The following is a 23,712-nucleotide window of genomic DNA, read 5'->3' on the forward strand; positions in this document are numbered from 1 at the left end:
AGAATGTCACTGAGGATCGATTGGCTTTTAGTGCGTGTGTGTGCGTGTGTTTGTGTGTTTGCTTCTGTGTAGAGTTTGCCCACTCCTTACCTGTGGAGCACTCAGCGAAAGCTTCTCCTTATAAACGGCAATCTAATGGCCAGAAATAAAGGGTCAACCCTGCCACCCTGCTGCAAGTGCTTGGCAACAGAGCAGTGTGTTAAAACCCTGCAGTACTGCCACGCATGTACTAATATGCATTAATTGAGGAGTGTGCATGTTTGTTTGTGTACCGTACACAATAATGATAGTGGCTACTGGAAGACAGGGTGATTGTATTCCTTTTGAAAGCCGAGCTCCTGTTTAATGCTTGTTTCCAGATGAATCTATATCCCATAGCATTTTTGTTTAGTAATGCTGTTTCTCCTGTGAATGAAGAATATAGTCTTCTGTCTTTTTCATTTATGCTTTACTCAGTTGTTGTTCTACATTGGTATCAAACAGGCCTGCCAACAATCGTTGTTAACAATACAATGCATGCACACAGTGCGTTTATAAGTAAAAGCACTTCTCAAAACAATGTTACACAGAGTTTCCGAGAAACAAAATACATTAAAATCTCTACAGCTCCTGTGGAGAAAGATATGTTGGATTTGTGATATATTCAAATTTGAAAGTAACTTTAAACTAAGTTGTGGTATTTATTTCTTTCGATATAGGTGGAATTGAAGCAAAGAAGGGTATACCTTGTTAACAAATTTCAATATAAAAACATAGTTTGGTTCCAAATTGTACTAAAATGTCCAAAAGCTGTGTATTAATGTAATTCTGAAGACCTTTAAACTCTTTATTTCTGTTTATAGGGGACTGCAGGAGTAACAACAGTAAAACAAGTCTTTCTTCTTGATTAGATTTTATCCTTTAGTTGTTATAAAAATAAAATAAAGAAATCTGTAGTTATATAAGCTTTCTAAAAGAAATGTGCTAAAAGGAATAACCCAAACAAAGATATATGTGCTTCAGGTAACCAATATCTTTGCTCAAAAGTAGTGTTTCTAGACCCTAAAGGGATGCATCTCCACCCACCCAGCACTTAATGACTTTAAATGCATTGCCATAATTCTACACTAATGTATATTTACTATGTCATTTAATAGTGGATCACGGCACACAGAGTGGCTACAAGAATTAACACTGTTCAAGGTACCACATCTCAGTGGCAGATGGACAATGGAATAATCCAGATTTGTTTGATGATCTTGCCCAAAAACGCCAAAGAGCAGGCTGACAAGAAGACCAGTTCTCTCCCAGACTTCAGCACAATTTACCATCATCCTTACTGTATCTGCTGCCATCATTGGGCACCTTCAGCACATGAGCAAGGGTCTGATTATGCAAGCCTTGTGATAGATGAGCCATATAAATTCTTGCCTGTGTAGTGGTTGCATCTCTTTGTCACTGTTCCGTGGGACTTTATTCACTGTATATCTGTCTCTTCCCAGTGCGCACACACACACACACACACACACACACACACACACACACACACACACACACACACACACACGCACGCACACACACACACACACACACACACACACACACAGCCACCTCCACCTATCTTGTGTATTTGCTGCACAGCTATCTATCTCATGATGAATTGTCACATTAACCCATAACCCTTGTAGCCTCGATGTTTTGTGTGTGTGTGTGTATCCATGAGTGCTAGGTAGTTGTGCAGAACAGATGAAGGCCTATTTCTGTCTGTGGGGGTGTTTCTGTATCATTTGAATATTATGTTGCAGTGGTTTATGTTGCTACAGTCAATAATGCAGATTATATGTGGATTGACAATAAAAACACTGACAGGTGAAGTGATAACACTGATTCTCTCTTTATAATGGCACCTGCCAATGGGTATGATACACAGTATTAGGCAGCAAGTGAACAGGCAGTTCTTGAAGCTGATATTTTGGAAGCAAAAAAATAAAACAAAAGCAAGCATAAAGATATCAGCTGGATCAGAACATCTCCACAAAAGCAGGTCTTGTTCGTGTTCTGAATGCACAGTGGTTAGTAACAACCAAAAGTGGTCCAATGATGGACAATCAGTACTGCTACTGTAGTGCAAAGTGCTGAAAAATACTTAATGTTGACGGGATCCAGAAAGGATCCAGATGACACAGTGCAGCACCTAGAAATAGCACAAGAGCGTCAGAAGATAGTGGCCTCTTCTGATGAATCACATCTTTTGTACGTCCTCTAAATAGCTGGATGAGAGTGTTGTTTAGCTGAGAATAAGACGCACAATGGGAAGGAGGCAAGCCAGCGTAGGCAGTGTGAGGCTTAAAGCAATGTTCTACTGGGAAACCTTAGGTCCTGGCATTCACGGTACATGGAACATACCACTTACATAAACATTCTTGTAGACCATGTACACCCTTCCTTGGTAACAATATCACTGATGACTGCGGCCTCTTTCAGCAGGATATTGCACCCTGTCGCTCTGCAAAATTTGTTCAGGAAAGGTTTGAGGGGCATGACAAAGAGTTCAAACGGTGGACTCAGCATCCATATTCCAGAGATCTCAATTCAACTGAGCATCTCTGGCATGTGCTGGAAAACCAAGTCATATCCGGAAGCCCCATGCTTCATCTTCTAGGACTTATGACTAATGCTTTGGTGCTTGATACCACAGGACACCTTCAGAGGTCTTGTGGAGTTCACACCTCGATGGATCAGATCTGTTTTGGCAACACAATGGGAGACCTAAACACTATTAGTTGTTGTTGTGGCTGATCAGTGTAGGTGCAGCGTCTTCATATGTGTACATTTTTTACAGTAGCAATTTCTGTAACAGCTAAATTTCCTTCCAAACTATAAACTTGACACCACCAGTAAGAATTCGTACTGTATTATAGGACAGAGACACGTGGTTTACAGCATCTCACCTTGCTCTGCTACGTTTTTAGGTCGCTACAAAGAATGCTGAAAGTGTTGAAGTGGCGAGTTCTTTTGATGTTGAGGTTTTTCATGAAATTGTACTGTTTCTGAATGCATGGAACCTTGCTGCTCACTTCAAGAGGAACTTCAGTCTTAAACAGAATAAGGGTTCTTATGATCTTTTGCGGTTCAGTCTACACTTGTAAACATGATGAACTCTCTGGAAGTGTGTGAGCTTTTGAATGTTTGTGCCCGTATGTGTCCTCCAAAAATCATGAGAAGACTGCTTGGGCACATTATAACCTATCATGAAAATATGAAGGGGGTGCTTACCTGCACATATATGGGTTTTTTATTTGGAGTATATAAATAGAAAAACAACCTAGTGACGAGTTATTAACAAATTCATCAATAAGAAGTTCTAAAAGTCCCTTTACATTGTGCAGTTTTAGACCATCTGAAATGTGAACTATGAAATTGTATCATAAATTTAGGTCCATGTACTGTGCCTATTAACATCATAAACCTTACTTGATTTAAATTTGGCCACCATCCTTGCCAAAGTAGTCCCCTGGTGCAGGAATACAGCGCTCTCAGTGCCTCTGCAACACTTGTAACACTCTCTTGAAGCCCTGTTATGTAAACACGTCAAATATCATCTGCAATGAGCAATAAATCTTCTGAACTGTGTCAAAACGACACTGCCTCAATTTGATTTCATTTTGGAAATGAAGAAGAAGTCACGGGGAGCCAGATTTAGCAAGCAGAGTGGATTAGGAGCAACAGTTGTGTTGTTATGGCCAAAAACTTGTGTATAATCACCGCCCTGTGATCGGGCACATGGCACATTGGAGCACTTACTTGCTATTGTGCCACAGTTGAGGCTGTTTGCGCCAAATGCTCTTTATTTGACATATGAGTATATTACAGTAGAACAGCACTGATAGTCCAATCATGGCAGACATATTCCCAGTACACAACTACATGAATGTTGAGGAAAGCATCCAGCATGCTCCTGGTGTGCTCCTGACCTGGCTCACCTTGTCTGGTCTTACAAACTTTGGGCTATTCCACTGTGAAAACTGCTATTTCTTCTCTCTTCTTTTGGCCAGTGATGACCTTTGACATAAATGTTGGTCCATCTGGAGCTGCTGACTGGCACAGATTGTGATGGGAGTTGTTTTTTTGTTGTTTGGGGGTTTCTTTGTCTGCTCCAGCTGCAGTGCATGGAGAAAACTCAGATGAACACTTACCAGTGGTCATAAAAATGTGTCGCAGTTGTCGGTTGCACTCATGAGTTAGTGCTCACACAGTTTGCACCTATGTGACCGTGAGGCGCTCTGTGCAACACGAGTTCCAGAACTTTTTTAATTGCACCTTGTATGTGTAAGAGGCAAATAAAGTAGGGACACCACCAGATAGTGAATGCATGCTGGACTGTCTGCTGCAAATAGAGTGATATTTGGAGAAGGTAAAATGCCACTTGCAGCGTTAATTATAGAAAACTGTGTTTCAAGACTGCAACCCACTGTTAGTTGTTTTTTGTTTTTTTTTTTTTATTTCTGTAAATGAACTGTTAAAGGCTGGCATATGATGTGTTAGATATAGCTAATGCAGCTCCCATTAACTGTAAGGTCGTGGATAATAAAATCAAGTTGTTCTTTCATCACAGCTGCAGCGTGGAACTCAGACTGTCCCTGTTTACCTGTGATAGACTGTGTTTGCTGTCCTTGCAGCACAAAGCTGAAGCTATTTATCTAATGTATATCTAATATAAAGAACATTTCTACACTGCATTGTGGAGACTTAAGTGACAAAAGCCACATAGGCTTTTTTTTTTTTTTTTTTTTTTTTTAAGCAAATAGTCTTCTCTTCACTCCAATATGCTTAAGATTTAGTTGCACAGTACACATATAAAGACTATATGATCCTACCTCAAACACACAGCTAGTTGTTGTTCTGGGTCAATAGGCTGACAGTCATTTTTGATCAGTTTCCTCAGCAGAAAACTCAGTACCACACAGGTAAATTCATCCACAGGCTGCAGAAAATACATTTTTGAAATGAGATTTTTTCGTGGGTGAGGCAGTGAAACTCCTCTTGTCACCTAACCAAGACTGGGTTCATGCATTTAGAATAAGATTCATTTATCATTACTGAGCTAAATGTGACAGTTGATTCCAGATGAGAGTCAGTGTCCTGGAGGCCTGCAAGCACCTTCACTGTTTAAGGAAGCTGTTCGCAGAATAATCAACATTTGTTAAAATGATATGACTATAATAATAACTTTTTCCCACTCCAAAAGCAATCAAGACATACTAGGAGAGTAGTATCATTTACACAGTAGTACATTATAACATGTCTTATTACAAAGTTTATTTGCATGGCAGTTTAATAGGTATCATGTTAATTCTTAGCCTTTGGCTGAAACTCTTGCAGGGGTGTTTGATCATGATATGATGGCACTATTTTCCTGAAAGTAAGCGGTAAACTCTCCTCCTCCTATGCTTCGGCCAGCTTCAGGGTTTTTATCCAGAACCAAGGTGTTCACTCATAGTCTCAGTTAAATCTGGTCAACAGGTGTTACTGTAGTTTGTGGATTTCAAGTAAATAATCCTGAAAGTAAAACTGAATAATTAGCTCTTACAGGTGGTGGAGGAGTTACACACTCATATGGTCACTGATATACGACTCATATGATCATTGAAACGTTACAAATAGGACAAAATGAAATATTCACTTAATATAAATCTTCAAATTCAAAACTTTTTTCAAAACAATTTTCAAAAGTGTTTGAAATAACAAATAATTTTAAGAATTTAAAATAATAGTTCAAAATACATTACAAATAATGAGAACGCATTTGTTGCTATTAAAACAAAGCTTGGCCCAAAAAAAAAGTTCAACTCCTGCGAAAAGAATGGCGCATGTCCACTTTGGCCGGTTCAGACATCTTCCATTTTATGTCAGTAACTTCCAGCCACTGTCAGCCGTCTGTCCCCTTGTCTGCAAGCAGGTTCTCTTGGTACAATTCATCACATATCCATTTCGCAGTAAGACAGGCTTCAGCAGCACAGCATGTCATGGCATGATGTGCAATTGATATCATGCAGTCTGGCACAGATTGAGAGCAAGATTTTGTTAGATCCATCTGGCACAGTCTGACATGCAGCAAACCTGCACTCCTACTTTGTGTCTTGCGTGTGTGTTTTTTATGCAGATAGGGGTGATCTTAAGTTCATGTATTGAAACATTATGCTTTAAATAAACAATATGCTATTCTGATGGGGATCGACTCAATTAGGTGTGCACTGACAGTTCATTCTAAACATGTTTTTCTAGCATCATTCTATGATCACATATCTATGTTTGTTTCTTTAATTTTGTTTCAAAAACTGTCTGTTTTTCCAGATAAACAATTTAATAGTAAAATTGGTATACTATTACAAACCTACACATGCCTGAGTGTAAATCTGTCTCCTTCAGGAGGCTCTCATCATGGCTAGCATGGAGCATCCCCACCTGGTCCGACTGCTGGGTGTCTGCCTGAGTCCCACAATCCAGCTGGTCACACAACTGATGCCTCATGGGTGCCTGCTTGACTACGTCCACGAGCATAAGGACAACATCGGATCACAGCTACTGCTCAACTGGTGTGTCCAGATTGCCAAGGTAAGGACAAAAACAGTTACTTCTTTACTTGCTTCAGTGGCTGCATGGATGCTGGGACGTTACGGTTGGTGGATTTACTTTTTAAGTGAGTGGTTGATTTGTAGTAAACCAGTTGTGTAGTATGCGGCAGACTTGTTGTTTGAAGGATTGAAGGGTATTTACTGTATTTGAAGATGGACAAACCGTTGTGAAGTCACCTGTAGGTTTCTTGAACAGAGCTTGACTTCTCTTTAACTCCAAGTTAATCCAAAAATGGACAAAGGTGGAGCGGCAGGGGAGCTGAGGCAGTCCATGCCAACATCTCCAGGTCATGGACTTGTCATACGGCAGCATCCACCTGCCACTCAAATTTATAACTTTTAACCTTAATGCAATTTAACTCGGTGAGTCATATAAAAATTCACCCCAGTATAGTCGTCATAAATAGTGGCATTGGTTATAGAGACCACTATAATTTTTGTAGCAGGATGTATACAGGCTTGTTTCTGCTGGTTGGACATCTTAACATGGGGTTTGATGTGGATTGACTCACTTTAGGAGCCCGCCTCCAGTGGCCATTTGTGAAACTGCATGTTTACGTCATTTCTCAACCACAGAGGTTACTGCTTGAAAAATAATTGTGTTTGCTTTGGATTACATTCACATGCATAACTACCAAACTGCTCTGTGCTGAGACAGTGAGTGAAGATTTGATGTCTAATTGCAGTGGATGATTCAACAGCAGACTGAGGAGTTGAAGTGAATAATTTAAGGTTGTGCTTGGTTTTCGTGGAAGCAGTATGGAGTGTGGGGAACTAAGCATTACATGGTCATGGATGTACGAGTGCATTTCTCTCGTGTGTGGATAAAAATAGACAAACTCACAACTGACCATAGATCAGAATCTACATCTCTGATGTAGGTGGTCAACCCCAAAACACCTTATTAAACATTATAAGCTTCACAAACTTTTTTTTCATTCTTTTATATATGTATTGAAATTAATTCAATTCATAGACATTGGATTGCACCACACTTATACAAAATGTATATCTTTTTTGTGTCCAAACATGCCGCATTGTGTAAATAGCTGAAGAAACTGTCATAAGCATAGGGCAAAGTAATGGGTTAAAAATCCAGGAGAAGCAGAATGAAAATAGTTTAGCAGTCACTGCAGTCTCAGGTTTAATATCTTAGACAAATATTTCTGTTGCCGTTTTTGGCTAAATCAGAAGCAGGCAGTACTCCAGTGAGCTTCCATGAGAAAATATTAAACCATCAATTAAATTTGGAACACAGTTATGATCACACCACACAGAAAGTGCTTTTTTTTATACCAACGGCGATCAGAGCTTGTATTAAGTCTTGCCATGCTGACAAACTTTCCATGCTGTGTAACACAAATATTTTCATGGTATGGAATTAATCACACAAATTACTTTGAGGAAAAAGGATGGAGACCAGCTATATACACATGAATAAATACATGCCTGCTGTGAACAGTTGTCTACATGGAGAGATGTATAATTCATAAAGGGTAGATATGATGATGTATTATTTACCATTGTGTTGTGTTACTGTGTGTCTCATGCATATATTGTTTAGTGTTTTCAATAATTGGCTATAGCTCCTGGAGACACAAATAGCGTTCAGGGGCCATGGTTAATAAGGTGCCAACACTCAGGTTGCTGTGCGCACAAACACAAAGTGTCCTTCACAATGTGAATCAGAATTTATCTGTGTATTGGCAACAAGGTGAATTGGGACACTTACCCTAACACCATCAATAACCTCACATGTAGGGCTCATAATAACGTCTTCTATACTCGACTATTGAAACATTTTCCTTTACATTATCTGATTATCTTTATCATTGATACATGCTTGAACTCTCACAGGATTTTTTGTCGCTCTCGAGGCTCTCGCAAGTGACAGGGCTCCACTCTGAGGCAACATCCCCATGGCCCTCCCTCTCTGTCATGGTCACCATCACCACCATAGATTATTAATGGCGCCATCTACCATGAGAGTCATACTAATGAGCAGATTCATCAGAGCTACTACGCATACAGCCCTCTGATGCTACAGAATGTGTGTTTTTTTAAAAATCCTATTTTAGTTTTCCATCGTCCCCTACAATTGACCTACTATATCACTTCCTCCTCATTATGTCTGCTTCCTTTTTACATCTGCTAGTTGCACTCATCTTCATGTATGTTTAAGCTGGGACTTGCTGCAACTGCAGAAGTAAAAGTTATATTTTAAAATACTATACTGCTGCAGTGCTATGGTAGGAAGAGAAAAATATGTATTCTGGTTAATCTTGACAATTTTCTCAAGAGGCTTTTCATAATGATTGGGATATATATTGGTGTGTCTTTATTGAATGAAATGATTTCACATTTCACCCCTGACTCTGATTTGTCAAGCACTGGAAGTGAAATCCATTTGCAGACTTGGTTTTAATTTGAATTCTTTCTAATGTGACAGTGGCTTCATATAAATGATATCAACACCAGCACCACATTAGCATTCTGAAAACCAATAATCCTCTGAAAATGACTTTTTTTTCCCCTTATAAATATATAATATAATAAACAGTTGAAATATATTCAACATGTTTCTGATATTGTCTTTTAAAATAAAGAGCACTTTTAGGTAAGAACAAATTACCTCATATCTAAGTTATACACGACTTCACCCTGCGGCACAGTATTTTACATTGCAAATCGGGAATTAACTCCGAAAGTTCCAAACATTTTTTTGGCCATTTGTTTTTCTTCTGTTGCATTTTTGCTCAGTGTGGGCTCACTTTTCAATACAATATTAACATGCTCTTCAAACCCGCCAGTCAGTTTTTTACGTCAGCGAGCTTCTGGTGGTAGCAATAATAATGGAACACATTACAATTTCATGTGTCAGTTTTAAAACACACAGGTGTTTTTAAAGAAATGATTTACTTTTAAGAAAGCCGAAATGTTAGGAATGAAGGTAATTAGACAATAAAACAACATACGCTTTACACTTTAGTACCTAGCTTAGTTTGATTATTAATTGAGAAGCAAACTTTTATTTTGACTGATCTGATCTTTTATTGATGCCAGTAATGGGGCTTTGGTCCAAACTGACCAATCTCAGCAGAAATTGGACTGATGGCCATCAGATGTTGTACATACATGTACTGTAGTTAATAATCCTACTGACTTTGGTGATCCTGTGACTTTTTCATCAAAATGATCCAATAAATTTGAGACACACATTAATTTACCCCAATGGATTAATTGTAATACCTGTTTTGATCCCCCAAAGTTTCCTCTGGTACCATTATCAGGTCAAAATCTCAGACCCAGCTCACTAAACTAAAATTCTCACGTCGTCGTCTTTTATCGAAATCACAGGCTGACAGTGTCTAATCTGAAATATCCAACAACCTTAAACATTCACTGATATTTATGCTAGTTAGCTGCATTCTTTTCTTTCTTTGTTCTCCACTGTGACATCTAAACTGAAAGCAGATCATCAGTTTGATTTTTATGAAGAATTGAAATTGAGATAAGAGACAATTTTGCACATTTCATAAGAGTTAGAATCATTTCAACCTGAAGTTAGCAAGCCTCATGTGAAAACATTGGTGATGTTCCAGTTATTCCAGTTATTCCAGTTTCATTCTGCATTCTAGTGTGGAAGTAGGACTGTTTGTAAGGTACCAAAAGTTCCCTATTATAGAACTGGCCAGTTTGGAAGATTCTACAAAGTTCTTCATATAGACAATGAAAAAAGGGAAATTACTTCTTAAACTGTAGTTGCACTGTTTGTTTATAACAGTGATGATTCATTTTCAATACCTCATTGAAGCAAGCTTTAGGTAAAAAACTGTTTGTTGAATACAGCAGCAAGTTTTTCTACTCTCTTCGTCAACATTACCACTTTTTCCAGCAAGTCGGGCATTGTTTGAATATACGTGTGTGTGTGTGTGTGTGTGTATGTATGAATGTGTTAGGAGGGCCCCACAGTGTGTATCACAGGGTCATTTCTTTGTGTAAAGCAGTCCCGGCAAGCATACCTCTCTCCAACTCATTATATACATCCCTAGGGTTCCAATGAAAACTCAGTTCACTTCTATTCCCAGTCTACTCGGTGTGTATTCCTTCTCTTGTTTGTATTTATTTCACATATGAATCTCTTATTTTTCTTTCTCTCCACCTCTCTTTGAAAACTGGAGCAAGAGGAATGCACCGTGGATTCCTATGGATGCTCATATTAGTTTTCGATCTTTTGTCGGTACAAATATTGTGCTATCACTATTCTCATATCGGTAATAAAGTGATGTTGCCTTACTATATGCAGATCCCTGTAATAAATACCCACTGGCTGTTTTATTTTTCCTTTTGTGGCCACTTTGTAAGGCCTCATTTCTGTAAGCAAGCTTAACTTGTGCAGGTTGTTAAAGCTGAAGAAGGTTGAGAGATTTTAATAATGTTCTAAGGCACTTTGTTCATTTGTTTATTTTTCCTTGAACACATTCAAGGAATACGTTTACAGTGCTGTTGGTTTCGAAATGAAACGTATTTTTTTTTTGTGACTGGTGACAGCAAGTGTGAAATATTTATGCCAAAATTTCTGAAATATCAAATCCACTGGGACACAGTTTCTCACAGGCACCATCTAGCTGAGGACAGGTAAGATCTGCCCTTGAATCAACATGATTATCTTGATAATTCCAAATTCAAATAGACAGTGTTTCCGTCAAATACAGATCATCAACAGGTCAATGTGTTGAGGACGCTCTTTTCAATGTTTATAGGATTCCTCAATCTCATGTACACATGCTTCTACTCCCCATGTTGATATGACTATCAACCTTTTTGCACTGCCCTCATATTCACTCTCCTCTGTTTTCCAACTGTGTCTTATGTAGAAAACATTCAAATTGCATTCAGATGTTTGATTCCAAGCAGCATTGGCAGATAAAAATCCCTGATCCGAGACTCCATGTTAAGACACAGAGATCACAGGCATCAAGCCTTTGATACCACCAACCCTTAGAAATGTCAACAAGTGTCCGCCTATCTCCCTTCCCCTCGCTCTATCTCTCACTCAAACTGTCTCCCTCTCTTTCATGTCCAAACTAATTAATTCTGAAGCTTTTTCTGTGGTGGTCTTTCATGATTGCATAAATAAGTGTATGATTCAATGCTCGTAACGAGAATGCCTCCCTCCCCATGGGTAAATATCAGCGTGAAAGGCCTGTTTAATTTGAGAGGAGCTTTATTCATGTTTTCATCAGTTGCAATTCTCCTCAAAGAGGGGGAACTGGTTAGGTGGAGTTTGTGGATTTTTGAGTTTTTTTATTCACTTTTGTGGTGTTGATGAACACTGCACTGTACAATCAGTGGCACGTTGTGAAGGAATCCATAATGAAAATGAAAGCATAAATGATAAAAAGAACTGAATCAAACTGCATGTGTATGTTGGCCTGGTGGTATAGGGCCATATTTAATGAAAATGCATTCTCAACCACTCTTTTTTCTGATGTAATACAGTTTGTTTTCCTTAGTTACATGCTGTGACCAGTATATTTGCTGTTATATCACTCAGATTACAATATCTACTTGAAAGCAGGTTGATTTTTGCCATAGTAGATGAACTTGCTCAGGGTGTAGCTGAAACACATAAATGCATTCAGTTCTTCATTATTCATACACTTTATTGGTTGCATGTCATTTTGAACCACTTTTATTACCTCTATGAGGGTTGATTTGTCCTAATTATATGTCAAAGCACATTACAGAGGCTTCCAATACTTACCAGTTATTCTTGTGGGCATAGTAATACTCCTAAATAATGCCTGATGTCGTAAAGATTTAAGAACATAAATTTAAAATCACTACAATAAACCTTTAAACCAGGGTTGGCCAACCATATGCCTGATGAATTTTATTTCATTTTTTTGAAAAGACCTATTTATTAGCTGTCCTTCAAGCAGAGATGATGATCAGTGAAATCATCTGCTGTGGTGTTGAAATAAGACTTTTGGCTCTCCATATCTGCCCTCCTTATTCAGAGTTGTATAACTATTGTTATTTGTGGCCATGGCACCCTCCCAGAAAATGCAGTATTGCTCACATCTGGTTGGGATGAAGTCATTGCTCCAAGTGAAATATTTCTTCAGAATGAGCATGAGGCCAACAGGCGGACTGGTGCAGCATCAGCGGGAGTTTGGATGCTTTCTTGGACTGCTGAGCTGAGCCTGAAGCAGAAGCTTTTGATTTGCCAATCGATCTGCTTTCCAACACTCACCTACTGTATGGTCATGAGCTTTGAGTAGTGACAGAGAGAATTAGAACATACTTGCATACAAACAGCTAAAATGTGTTTCTAGGAGCAGAATTGATGCTCCCTGATGTCGAAAGGTGCGAGTTTAGGTGGATCGGGCATCCAATTAGGATGCCTCCCTCTGCAGGCGTTTTTGGAAACATCCAACTGGGAAGAGAAGGGGAGGGCAGGTCATGGTGTTAGGGTTATATGTCCCATCTGGCCTGGGAACGCCTTGGGATTTTCCCAGGAAGAGATGGAGGGCTTGGCTCAAGAAAAGGGAAAAGGACATCTGGGCTACCTTGCTCAGTCTGCTGCCACCATGACCCAAAGCAGAGAAGCAATGGAAAAAGAACAGATGGGATATGAACAGATGGATGGCCTTGTGGTCTTAGTAGTAATCATAGTAGTATTTTTTTTTCTTTTACCTGAAAAAGGCAGATTTTATCAAGAAAGCACATGAAAAATGTCCTTGTAGTGAAACTTGGTCACCTGGAATGACATCTGAAGTCAAAAGCACAAACCTCAAGGCAGCAGACAGATAAATAGTCACTGCAAAGGACAGAAGGAAGCTCTTCGGCTTGCACTGACTCATGGTTGCTATGTTGTCAGTCAAAAGCACACACGAAGAAGCCAAGAGGATTCTCTCTCTTTCTTTACCCCTCTCTCTCTCTCTCTCTCTCTCTCACTCTCTCACTCTTACTCAGTCATACACACACACATACACACACACACACAGCTAGTACAGCAGTGACACAGTTTTAACAGCGTCTGGCTGAGCGGAGATGGATGTGGCCAGGTAGGGTGGTGGGGGAAATGGATGACTGCAGGCAGCCCACACAATGGATGAGACTGGCAGCTCAGGGAGACGGGTCTACACTAATGAGTGACTGCCAGACACACACATACACACTCACACAGGTAAATGAAGGCTTGTAGATATCCAAACCTGAAAACACAAACATTAACAAAGCGAACAGCTCGAAATTGGATTTGATGCATATACACACACACACACACACACACACACACACACACACACACACACACACACACACATTGTGATGCCCTCAAGTAAACAAACAAGCACACCCCCTCACACTGCAGTTGGCGTACAAAGTATGTAATCATCTTTTCTTTTTATGTACTTCACTTTTCCTCTCACTCTGTGTCAGTGTCAAACTGCAAATGATCTCACTACCTCTTGTCATTTTTCAAAACACAGCACTGTGCCTGAGATATGTATCTTTACCTCTTGCTTTGTGTCAAGCCTTTGCCCTATATTTCCTCCCCTCACTTCTCATTACAGAACAGATTCACCCTCAGATTTTATATTTATTTCCAAGAGGAAATAAATATATGTATCAATACTCACATCTCTGTAAACAGAAATCTGCTTGTGGGTGTCAGGAGAGTGTGTGTGTATTAGACCAGCTATCTTTATGAGGACCAATCGCAGTGAGGACATTTTGGAAAAAGTGGGGACCTTTGGGCATCACTTTTTCATGCCCCTTCAAAGGGTTGTTTGAGGGTATCATTTAGTTTTAGCGTGCAGTTAAGGTAAGGGTGCTAGAACTTTTCTGGTGATTAGTAAAAATTAATGTGATGTTTTAGTTACACAAACCATGCAAAATAAGCTGAGTGTTCACATAGCAGGTCTGCAGAATGTATCTTTGTATTGACTACACCTGAAGCAAGTGATGGTAAGTTTTCTTTTTGGCATTGTTATCTTCAGCTTTTGGTGCTGAAAAAGCATTCTGAAACCTGATACTGGCAAAATAAATGCCGGCAGCGTGATCAAGAATGCAAAGCGAAGCTCAGTTTGATAGAAAATTGTCTTTTTGTATGAAGTTTGCATGTTCTCCCTATCTCAAAAGACACGCTGAGGTTAGTTGATGATTGTAAAATGTCCGTAGGTGTCTTTCTACATAGCCCTGTGACAGACTGGCGACCTTTTGTGGAGATTAAAGGGGCCCTTTCTGTATAAAAACATAAATACAAGACTATTCATATGCAACCCTAAATTTAGGGTTGCATATGTACCATTTACACGCTACTCTCATGCCTGGTGTAGTAAGTTTTATTGATTATAATAGAAGCATAGTGTTGCAGCAGACACTTCACAAGCAGTTTGTATAAGCTATGTGTTTAGTGTAGTCACATTGCATTATGTTATTGAGGGTCCTCACCATAGACTGTTTAAAAAGAACGATGAATCCTCCATGATGTCACCCTTTAGTCTCCTGAAGAGCAGTTTTGAAGGTCAGTGTGGTGACTGCAGTTGCACCATATTGGCAGTGCCTGACTCAACCCAACACCTGGCTAATCCAAAAATTGGCAAAGAAGTGTAAGATGAGTGACCGTTCCACCTGTCATTCAAAGCAGCCATGTCATTAGGTACAATTAACTAAGTTATATAAAGTTTCACACACACCCCAATAGTTGTCACGAACAGGGAAATTAGGCAAAGAGATCGCAACACTTTTTGCACCAGACTTGAACAAGTTTATTTCTGCTGTAAAACTGGGCATTTTAGTATGAGGGTCTGTGGGGATTGATTTGCTTTTGAAGCTGGCATCAAGTGGCTATTTGAGGAACTGCTGGTTTTGGCAACTGGTTTTCTGTGTGGTCCTCACCAAGATAGCAAAACCAATGCATTTGTGAGTGGATGTCAGTGTGTGTTTTTATCAATATGTAGCCTTAAGGCTGTAGGAGTGGGCTCTTGTGTTACTTTAGAAAAGTATGGGAACAGGCCAACAAACTGCAAAGCAAAGAAACAAAGGCTTGTAAAAAGTAACAACAATTAATGACTTTGGACTGTTTTAATTGCTATTGATTATTCTGAGCATCATTTTAATGTTGAGGTCAAGAACAAAGCTGCATTGAAGTGTGGCATCAAGCATGTTTCAACTATTGGCAAGCCTGCCTGCGGGATCTTTTTCCTTTCTGTTTTTGTTAATGTGCAGCTGTAGAAGGCCATAGAAACATTTGGTCAATTTTTATACACTTCAGTTCATCCATATAGGAATTCAGGCAAATATTTTCAGTCAATACAGCAACGCAGTATGACTATAGTATAACAACAAAGTTCAGCCTGACATCCTTTTTTGTGACTTTTCTACTGTATCAGCAGTTTCAGAGTTGTTATGCTTTGATTGGCTGTGAGTGTAGACACAAATTTTCAGAAACAATATACAAGATGCTGTTTTAACTGCACAAGCACAAGTGCAAAAAGCAGGAGTTGGGTCATAGGCGCTGTTGTCTCCAAGCACAGCAGCTACTTTGACTCATATATGCAGCAGAATATAAACAACTGGGTGAAGTTGAATTTAAATCTGCTAGTGTTGTGATTATATATAGTAGATACATATAAATAGACATAACATTATGACCGCCTGCCTACTGACCACTGCAGACCAGAAACACCCCACAAGACCTGCAGTTTTGGAGATGCTCTGACCCAGTCATCTCGCCGTCACAGTTTGACCCATGTCGAACTTGCTGAAATCCTTATGCTTGCCAATTTTTCCTGTTTCTATCACATCAACTTTGAGGACAAAACGTTCACTTGCTACCTAATATATCAAGCCCATTAACAGGTACCATGATGAAGAGGTAATCAGTGTTGTTCACTTCACCAGCCAGTGGTCATAATGTAATGGCTGATTGGTGTGTATAGTGCAGAGCAGCACTACAACTAAGCAATGCCTCAAATTTGCGTCCAAAGCAACTTGCGCATTGGCTATATAAATAACATAAAATGTTGGTGAATCTGTTTATAGTGTTTACATTAAATTGCATTTCAAAAATAAAACATGAAATGCTACTTTGACAAAAAGAAAGTTAGAAAGCAGGAAACGACACACCATTAAATGATCTGGTGTGTCCATTCTTGGTAATTTAACACCATTTTGCATGCCTTTAGGTTTATTGCTGATGATAGGTCCAGTGGAATTAATTTAGTCATTTGTACCCTTAAAATTGATCACTGCTTGAGTTTTGTCAAACAAAAAGGCATCTTTTTTTCCCTTTTCATCTTAATTGTATGCAACACGATTTCTTTTTTTGTTTGTTCTGAGTATTGGCTGAATGAAGGTGAACTGAAGTGTACCTGTGGACAGACATTGCCCTCCAGAATTGCTGTTTGTGATTGTAGTGTTTTAATGCTCTAATATGTCTTGTTTTGCATGTGAGAAAATGAAATGTAATAGTGTTGTGGTTGTTGTTGCTTTGGGTCGGAAAGTGTTCAAACAAATTAACATTAATGTGTATGGTTTTCTGTAGACTTTCCTATTGCATGCATGTGGATGTATAAATGTGTGCATAATGTGTATGTTTAGCCTGCTTTTGCGTCCACTGGTGGACAGCTTTAGCCAACGCTGCGACAGCTTGGACCCACTTCACTTTCAATTAGTCGCCTGCCACTATAGATTCCTCCTCACCAGCCTCTCTGGAATTGACTCAAACCATGCATGTGTGTGTGTCAATGAGAGAGCAAGTCTGTGTGTGTGTGTGCTGAGCATGGTAATGTAGTGTGTAAACATAATGTGTGTACATCTATTTGCATGTGCGTTTGTGTCCTAATGGTCAAAGAGCAGGTGAATTAATTTGTGGGTGTGAGTACGTGTGATGATGTCTGGTTAACAAGTCCAAACCTTTGCCAGAGACAGGTGCTCGGTCTCACCCCTCTGGGCTGCAATACACCTGAAGTCCTTGAGGGAGAGACCAGCCGTGTTCACATAGAGCACTCAGATGTAAAAAGCATAGTATCTATTTGCTTATTGGGGTTTTTTGTATGTGAAGTCTTGCTTAGTGTTAGAGGACTTTGGTTAATTTAGGTATTCAGACCATACATCTTAATTTAGCTAGCAAATTTCCAAACATAATAAAGTATTTTTTTTAAGAAAATGCACATATACGTCACTAGTTAATCACTCGTTAGTCGAACAGCTTTTGAGTAGCAATGTTCTATCCGTTGATTGACCATAATGAACCTAGTTGCGATTAGGCTGTCATTTGACCCATCACAGTCCATATTCGCGTCACGTCTAAAATCGCACATTCAGTAAATTATATAACAAGCTTCTCTGCCATGTTTCAGCAAAAAATGCACATAAATGAGGCATTAATGATTTTTTTTACTCTCTAATGCTTTGAAATATTAAATCCATATGAATAGTTATAAAGTTGTGAAATATGTGGTAATTGCTTCATTAATTAGCCTGACCTCATTTGCATAAAAGTTTGTTTGCTGTGTCATTGTGATTGAGGCAGGACATTAGGCAGATTTAGTGCATCATGTTTTTGTAATTGAAATACTCTTGAACCTGTGACCATGAATGGGCATATTTTTCATCTGCTAGACCCTATGTTTGACCCAACATATATCAGCTGGCGCTACATAAAACCTAAATTATGTTAAGCGTGCTCCCTAAACTATCAATTGAGGTACAGAAAAATGTAATAATGCACTTACCAAGATGAGGGGAAAGTAACTGTGAGGAAAAAAAGCAATCAAAGTCAAGTACAACCAACATGCCATTAAAGCTTTTAATGATCTCAACCTCTCCATATTCCAGTTCACTGCAATTAGCAATAAAATTCTTAACGGGAGTGGACTTATGATGTAGCTGTTTGAGTGCAGGTCAAGTTACACAGTCACACGTACAGACCTCCACCATCTGTTATTTTCAGTGGTCTCTGACTCATGGAGAGGTCATTGCAATACACTGTAAGTGCCTATTTTTTCCTCTCTCTTCAAATATTTTTCAAGAGACAAAGTCAAGTACATGAGCCAGACAAACACAAAATCTTATTTGTCTACGAGCTCTTTTTTAAAATTTATTATACTTTAATAAACTTTAATGAAAAGTGTCTGATTTTTCCTTTTTTATTTTCTTGATTTTCATTGTAGTTCAGCATATAAGCAGTGGCTGTTCTGAAAATGTAATTAGTGTAAGAACCCTAAAATATGTCATAATTCTGTTGATTTCATGCAGGTTAGATCAGTGTTGTAGTGTCTTGATAGATAGATCTGCTGTGACTATAAACTCTCCTTAAGATTTGTGTGATTTGGTTTATAGTACAAAACATTTACCTATAACCTATTTGCTTATGCCTTATGATAAATACAGTTCTATTAATCAGAAACCTTTGCATTCAACTTAAAGGACATTTCCATCTTGTTTGAATCTGGCACATTTCCTATCATTGTTGCTATTGTGACTTTATGGTCATGCTAACTTTGAACTCCTCCTCCAGTCTAGAGATTTGGGGAAATAAAGACTCACACAAAGCAAAAATAAACACATTAATGAAATTCACGGAATTTCTGGAACAACAATTTTGCTAATTGTATTAGAGATTTCCATGCTGACATAATCACTTGCATATTCATAATGATTTTTATAATCATGTGTGATGCAGATTTTCTGGAAATTTGTATGTAATGGCTTATTACTTCATGCTCTATTATGAGGATGCCATTGTTCATTTTAGTTTGACAGTCGTATTTATTGGAACTAAAGTCTACAGACATTGTGCTAAATTCAACAGAAGAAGGAACTCAGAGGACTGAGGCAGAAAGATGGTAAATAGCACCAACCTGAAAGACAATTTATCTTATGAAACTAGTGCTATACTTTGCTCACTGCTCTGCTTCCAGCTGAGGACGAAAGCTGCTCAAAAGAGTAGCACTTACTGAGACCAGGCTCAGAAAATATAATCATAATAAAAGTTTAATATAATAATAATAATGACAATAATAATAACACTAACACAGACCTATAGCATACATTCTGAGAAGAATTTGGTGCTCTCCTATTAGATATGTTACAGCAAGCAAGAAGGAGGCATCCATAGAAATGTAAAAACATCCATTGTCACAGGAAAGAATTAAAAAAAAGGGGAAGAATAGTAATTTTTGCTCAGGCTTCCAGTGTCTGTACTCAGTGGAGACATAAAATTGTATGCCAAGGTGCTACTCTGAATCTTGAATCAGTACATCCTACTTTAGTCCACCTATATGAATAGGACTTTATTAAACAAGGGATTGCATTGGATAACTTGAGTCACTGTGTATATATTACAGATGAAATATCTAAAATGCCATCTCCATGCAGACCCAGATGGAAATATTTATTGCATACAAGGAACGGTATGGGAATTTGGGAGTTTACTGATAGGGTCAAATTTCAATTTTAGGACTCACAAGCCCTCCAACCTGAATGGCCACAGAGTTTGCCTCTACTTTCTGAGGACAACTCTGAGTTTGTGCATGTTAGGACAGAAGGAAGTATGTTATGTGGAAGCTATCCGGAAATAGAGTGCAGATATCTTAAAGTCTAGTGCAGCTTAGCTTTATACAACCTACAGTGAACATTTTGTCCATCCATATAGAGTGAATGTTCTGTTATAAATGGTCAGAAAACACTCATCTTTCTCATTCAAGGCCCATAGTCCCTGTTTTACTGTTTTATTTAGCTTAGCCACTCTTTCTAACATAGAACTGGTGTAGTAGTTCATAGTCTCCTGTGATATACACTAATCAGTCACATAACTGAAATGACTGACAGATGAATTGATCATCTTGTTTCCATGCTATGTTCTGCTGGGGAACTTTGGCTCCTAACATTCTTATGGATGTTACCTTGACACATATCACCCACCTAAACATTTTGCAGACCAAACACTCCAACAGCACCCCCTAGCAGCAGCTGCCTCACCTAGTAGATCAATGTGCCCTACCACACTACAAAAAACGGATTAGGAACGACTCGAGGGCCATCACAGAAAGCCCAAGTTATTGACTCGGCCTCCAAACTCCCTAGATCGCAGTCTGATCAAGCATCCACAGAGTGCACTCAAGCAAGTAAAATCCACAGAGGTACCACTACAGGATCTAAAAGATCTGCTGCCAGAGGCCAGACACCACAGGACACCCTCAGATGTCCTGTGCCCCGGGGATTCAGGGCTGTTTTTGGAGGCACAGAGGGACCGAGACTAGACAGGTGGTTTTGATGTTGTTACGAGTTGGTTTAAGTCCCACATCTGTCAGTATAAGTTTGATGTGGATGCACAATGTAGTTGTAGAATGTGCAGTATATTCCTTATTCCTTTGTAAAGTGTCCTTGAGTTCCTTGAAAGGCGCTTTAAATAAAATGTATTATTATTATTATTATTATTATTATTATTATTATTATTTTATCATTGTATGAGTATTATTTGTCATATTGACTTGGAAAGGCATTTATTGACTAACTGTAAGGCAAGGGTAGCAAAAGCTGAGGTTGGCTGGGTATTGTAGCTTTTTAGTTTGGAGTTGGCCACGGATGAATAATGTGTTTCACTTGTGTAGAAATACACTCTGGACATTGATGTATTCCTGTCATTTCATAACAAAGACTCGTTGCCAGTTGTTATTTGATGCACACAGTTGTTTAATTTACATTTTAAAAAAAGTTTAGCGCCATGATGGAGAACATAACCTACATGCTGACTTTGTGTTTTATGCTAATACAAGCCTGTTTATCTCAGTGGGAATTTTGTAAGCATGCAAATCTGTCTTTGAGCCAAATTTGAATAGCACCATATTATGAAACCATCTTGTTTGTATTTTCACTTTATTTGTCCTTAACCTGTTCTGCACCTCAGAGCCTGTGGACCCTGCTTGTGCAGACTCCTATCTGAGCACATCTAAAAAAAGTCCAAATCCTGTATTTGGGAAGCCCACAGCTCTTTTCAAGCCCTCTCAAGATGCCCCTGTTAAGCTGTCTCGGTTCAAGGTTGTTTGGGGGCGTCGTCAGTATCATCTGAGAAATTGAGCAAACTATAGAAAAACCTGTCCCATTCATTTGTCCTGATCAGGACCTAAGGTTTGGTATTGTTGAGGCTGTTATCACGGCCAAGACAGGATCCTCCTGTTACAATGTGGCTTTTGTTCAAACTCGTTGACAGGATACAGGCACGTCTCACAGTCCCTTCGGCAAACTGGTGCTCGCTGTAAAGGCCTGACACACTCGCACTCTTGCTTCCTCCCACCCCCACCTCAACCTCCCCCTCACTCACGCACACAGACATCAACACATCCCAAAGCTCAGAAGAGAAAGAAGTACAATATTGATAGAAGCTTCCAGTCCTCAGTCTCTCCAAGGCTCACCACACAATCACCTACAGCCACGCTCACACAATGAAAAGTTCCTGTGTGCACACGGACAGACGAGCGCACTTGCAGGGAGGTTCAAATGCACACCATAATATGCGGACAAAGGCAAGCATACACACACATACACACACACACACCTGTTGGATTGAGGAGATGCTGTATGCATTATTTACTGAAACTACAGGGGACAAAGCAAAGTCTGAATGAGTAAACACTGTCTGGGAGGAGGGGGTGGAAATAAAGTCGAGAACTTGAGGAATGGACACCACAACGCTATTTAAATTTATTCAGCGTGCTTTCTACCATGCAAGACAGAAACAAACACCCTGATGGAAACAATAGAAGTAAGCTTATACCTTCTTACCCTTACTACATGGAGGCATTTGTATGTTTTGCATAATGGGCTGGTTCACCCTAATTCAGATTATTTTTCAGATGTATGTGGCAGAGTGGATGTGGCTCAGGAGATGAAGCAGATCATCAGAGTTTAGAGTTCAGTCCCCGATTAACAGGTCTTATTAAAATGTATGAACCTATTCCAAAAGCAGCTGACTATTATTTTTCAAAACTGAAATAAATTATTAAAAGTATTTAAATATTCAGTTTATATTACAATAAAAGACAAATATTTGTCCTTGGTGAGTGTGATCTGCAGTAAAATTTGTCAGTAAAAATCCGTCTTACCTCCAGTATTTGCCTCTCCAACCTTGTCTCTGCAAAATTATGTATCATACCGCTAACCCACATTCTCATATGTATTTTGAAGGAAACTTAATTTTGTTCTCAAACATATTTTCACACCTGTGATGTAGTGGGAAAAATCTTAAAGAACCACAAAGTCAGCATCAGGAGGTAGGAGGTGTGGATGGAAGTCTAGGTCAGCGATGGGCCCTCACCTTGGAGACCAGAGTTCACGTCCCGTGTTTCATTTACTTTTGGTTTTTACTCACTGTTTGGTGAGATTTAGGCACCAAAACTATCTGGTTAGGTATATCATGTTTTGTTGACATATTCACAACAGTAACTCCTTGCTAGAAGCTTGGTGAAATTTAGGCAAACTTCTAGGTTAGGTTGAGGGAAGTGTCATGGTTTGGATTTAAATATGACCCTTTCACAACAAACTTGTCCTCCATTTTCTGGGTAACAAGGGTGATGAGTTTCACCCCACCTAATATATAACTGGTTGAGTGAAAAGGAGTGAATATAAGTTGATTTGAAACATACTTGGGATACATCACAAACAAACCTACCCCAGCAGAAAATATGTTTCCCTCAAAACAAAATAGACTGTGCAATTTAATTGTTCAGTAATGTCATTTTAGGAAGGCTGTGTTGGCCTCTGGGATGCAGTGAAGTAGAAGTACAGAGTAATATAGCTGGAATTGGAGACACTCAAGTAAAGTACAAGCACCTCAAATTTTCATTCCACCATTTCCAGCAAGGTCTGTCTTCAGAATGTAGTTTGTCAAAAGAGGAAGGATCAAACAAAGCATTTTCTGTCAAACATAAACTCCAAGCCATCATACATCAACTGCTGGAGCACTGACACAAAAACATTTTATTAGACATTTATAATCTTTAACAAACGCACTTGAATGCACGCTCTGTGCATCGCCCCATTCCTGGGAATTCCTGCTCGATTACCAAGCTGCCAGCCTCGC

The 23,712-nt window shown here is 39.1% G+C and overlaps 1 protein-coding gene across 3 annotated transcripts in view; it reads left to right on the forward strand.

Annotated features, from left to right (window-relative positions):
* The window catches only part of LOC111574054 (receptor tyrosine-protein kinase erbB-4-like), a 316,603-nt gene that overhangs the window by 254,891 nt on the left and 38,000 nt on the right, over positions 1–23,712 (forward strand). For 2 of the 3 annotated variants that reach the window (XM_055015213.1, XM_055015215.1), the window contains one exon: positions 6,409–6,594. In XM_055015213.1, the coding sequence (XP_054871188.1) occupies positions 6,409–6,594 (186 nt within the window). The remainder of the gene's footprint in view (positions 1–6,408; positions 6,595–23,712) is intronic. The other variant, XM_055015214.1, reaches the window with a different exon arrangement.

The sequence above is a fragment of the Amphiprion ocellaris genome, chromosome 11 (assembly GCF_022539595.1).
Source record: "Amphiprion ocellaris isolate individual 3 ecotype Okinawa chromosome 11, ASM2253959v1, whole genome shotgun sequence".
Taxonomy (NCBI): domain Eukaryota; kingdom Metazoa; phylum Chordata; class Actinopteri; family Pomacentridae; genus Amphiprion; species Amphiprion ocellaris.